Genomic DNA, 2,559 nt, shown 5'->3' with positions numbered 1-2,559 from the left:
TTTAAGAAACAAAAGTAAAAAAAAGGATCCAAAACAGCCCAACAAACAAAACTCGCAGCATTGTGAAACTGCTTTTCAGCCAAATTCTATTTTTTGGCTTCCAATTTCGCATTTTTTGGTATTTTTAAAAAGTTTTCTTTTAGTTATAATATAATGTCATCCAATAATTGTTGGTTAAAAATTAAATAAAGTTTTCTTCCAGTTACATCGGTTTAATTCAGTAAGATTCAAATTTAGACCTATAATATATCATCATCTGCAAGAAAGATTCATTTGGGGTAGTGTTGTTTAGTTTGCTAGAATGATTTTGAATAGGAATGAAATGGTTATTTCTTCACCTCTCAATAAAATAATTGTTCTTCTAAATTGTAGAATCAGAGGTGATAGGACCCTAGGACCCCCACACCCCCACACACATTTGTGAGAGAGAGGGAGGAGAAAGAGAAGAAAAATAAATAAATAAATAAAATAATGAGTGGTCACAAATCAATTGAGGTTGTGGAGGTCACAAATTTTGGAGGTACATTTCTATTTAGAAGGTACATTTCTTTTCTTTTACCCAAACTAAATATGAGAATAGTATTTTCCTTTGACCAATGATCATTCTATTTCAGCCTTCATTGAAAATAAACAAAACAATCGCACATAAAAAAAAAAATTAAAAAAATTCAAAAAAATTGCACATGAAAGAGCTAACATTGTATTAATCATCAAAACCACCATTCATATATTCATATAAAGCCTCCGGTGGACACCCCATGGTGACCCCAAAAAAACACAACAACAATAACAACAAAAATATCAACAACAAACAGATCATTTTAACTATGTTTAAAAAAACAAATAACAAAAAATAACAAAAAAAACAGATAATTTTAACTACTAATAACAACCACAAGGAGTGTTCTGCCTTTAGCCTTCCAAATCATTTTTTACCCATTGCCCATACTTATTCTTCACCTTCTCATCCAACTCCTTCCCTTTCATCTCTGCCATTTTCGCCACATTCGCCATCGATTCCTCCTGCACCCTCGCCATCCTCCGACTCCTCTTCCTCTCCATTGCCTCTCTCTCTGATTCCAAACCCTCATACTCTCTCACCCAACAACTATGCACAGCACACATCAATACCAACACACCAATTTGCAATACAAACATTGCCATTAAAATCCCACACTCCAATCTCACCAACATTTTAGCCTCTCTCGGGTCTCTTGGCGATTTTAGTAGAGAAAGGCTCGGTTTTTCTTTGGTGAAGAGGGCTAAAATGGCGAGTAATTGACCGATTGAGGAGGCTAGAAGGAGGGAGAGGTGGGTTATGAAGCAGAAGTGTGTGAGATGAGAGTAGAATCCCACAAAGGAGGAGAGAAGTGAAATTGAAGAGACTGTGAGGAATGCCCAGCCTAGAGAAGTTGGGGGCATTTTGAGGAGGATGATGGGGCAGAGAGAGGTTGCAGAGAGGATGAAGAGAGTGAAATTCAAGCATGAGAGGAGGAGATTGGGGAAGGAACATGAGCTTCTGAGCTTAGAGGAAGCCATTAGAGAGAGAGAGAGAGAGAGAGAGAGAGAGAGAAATGGTTTGGGGAGGGATGGAGAGTTTTGATTTGAATTTAAATGAGTAGAATGTGGCCGTTGAGGGCCAAAATATAACGTCTGGATTTTGGGAGGCCCACTCTTTATTTGCCTCGAGTGATGTATCTGAAATTCACCGTATCAATCCCTCCCTCCCTCTGCTTTTAAATGATTCAAGAATTTGATAATCTGTTTGGGTTTTTTAAATTTTGAAAATTAGAATTTGAATAAAGCTTAAGACCCCAGTGGGAGTGCTGGGGTCTCTCCTGATTGGTCAAGAAAACTGTTTTTTTTTTTTTTTTCAACCAGTGGCAGCCCCCCACGTGAAGGTGGGGGGTGCTGGGGTCGTGTTCTGCTGGGGTCTCTAGCAGAACTGTTATAATTTCAATATATGTAATAATTAGGGATGTTCATGGGTCGATTTGGTTTAATTTGATATTAAATTTAGAACTAACCCAATCATAATTAATTCCAAATTTTTAGACACAGAATCAAATTAATCATACATTAAAATCAATCCAACCCAAACCAATGTAACTTAGGTTGAAACCAAGATTTTACTATATTAAAAATAAATGAATCAATTAATAATAAATAATTAAAATAAATAAATCTTTAACATTTAAACATAATGCAAATAAATAGCAAAATATTATTTAATGCAAGTTAATATAAATTAAATTCTACTCAATCTTAAACATAACCCATGCCAATTAAATCTAAAAACACAACCAATATAAATTAAATCAACTGCGAAATTCAACTCAAACTTTTGGTACTTCCTCCGTTCACTTAATAATTCTTGTATGTGAAAAAATATTAGATATAATCAAATACATTGTAATAAACTAATTAGGTGAAGGTATATTAATATAAATAAAATTTTAAAATATATATAAATAGATTTAGTTCTTGGATTGGTTTGGTTAAGACTAATTCAAATCTAAGAACCAACCCAATCCTATCAGTTTAATAATTCAAGATTCA

General features: G+C 34.2%; 1 protein-coding gene across 1 annotated transcript; it reads right to left on the bottom strand.

Annotated features, from left to right (window-relative positions):
- Window positions 1-677: 677 nt before the first annotated feature.
- LOC114275486 (Putative membrane lipoprotein) lies at window positions 678-1,615 on the bottom strand. Its single transcript, XM_028217523.2, has one exon. The coding sequence runs from the start codon at window positions 1,537-1,539 to the stop codon at window positions 913-915; it is 627 nt and encodes a 208-aa protein (XP_028073324.2). The 5' UTR covers window positions 1,540-1,615; the 3' UTR covers window positions 678-912.
- Between the last annotated feature and the right edge of the window lie 944 nt (window positions 1,616-2,559).

This window comes from Camellia sinensis, chromosome 4 (assembly GCF_055761805.1).
Source record: "Camellia sinensis isolate YWXY chromosome 4, ASM5576180v1, whole genome shotgun sequence".
Lineage (NCBI taxonomy): Eukaryota > Viridiplantae > Streptophyta > Magnoliopsida > Ericales > Theaceae > Camellia > Camellia sinensis.
Note: the sequence above shows the minus strand (reverse complement) of the source record. Positions and strands in the feature narration are given on the sequence as shown.

Bases quoted from the DNA above. Each gene is read 5' to 3' on its own strand.
- LOC114275486 (XM_028217523.2), bottom strand. From the start codon at position 1,539: ATGGCTTCCTCTAAGCTCAGAAGCTCATGTTCCTTCCCCAATCTCCTC.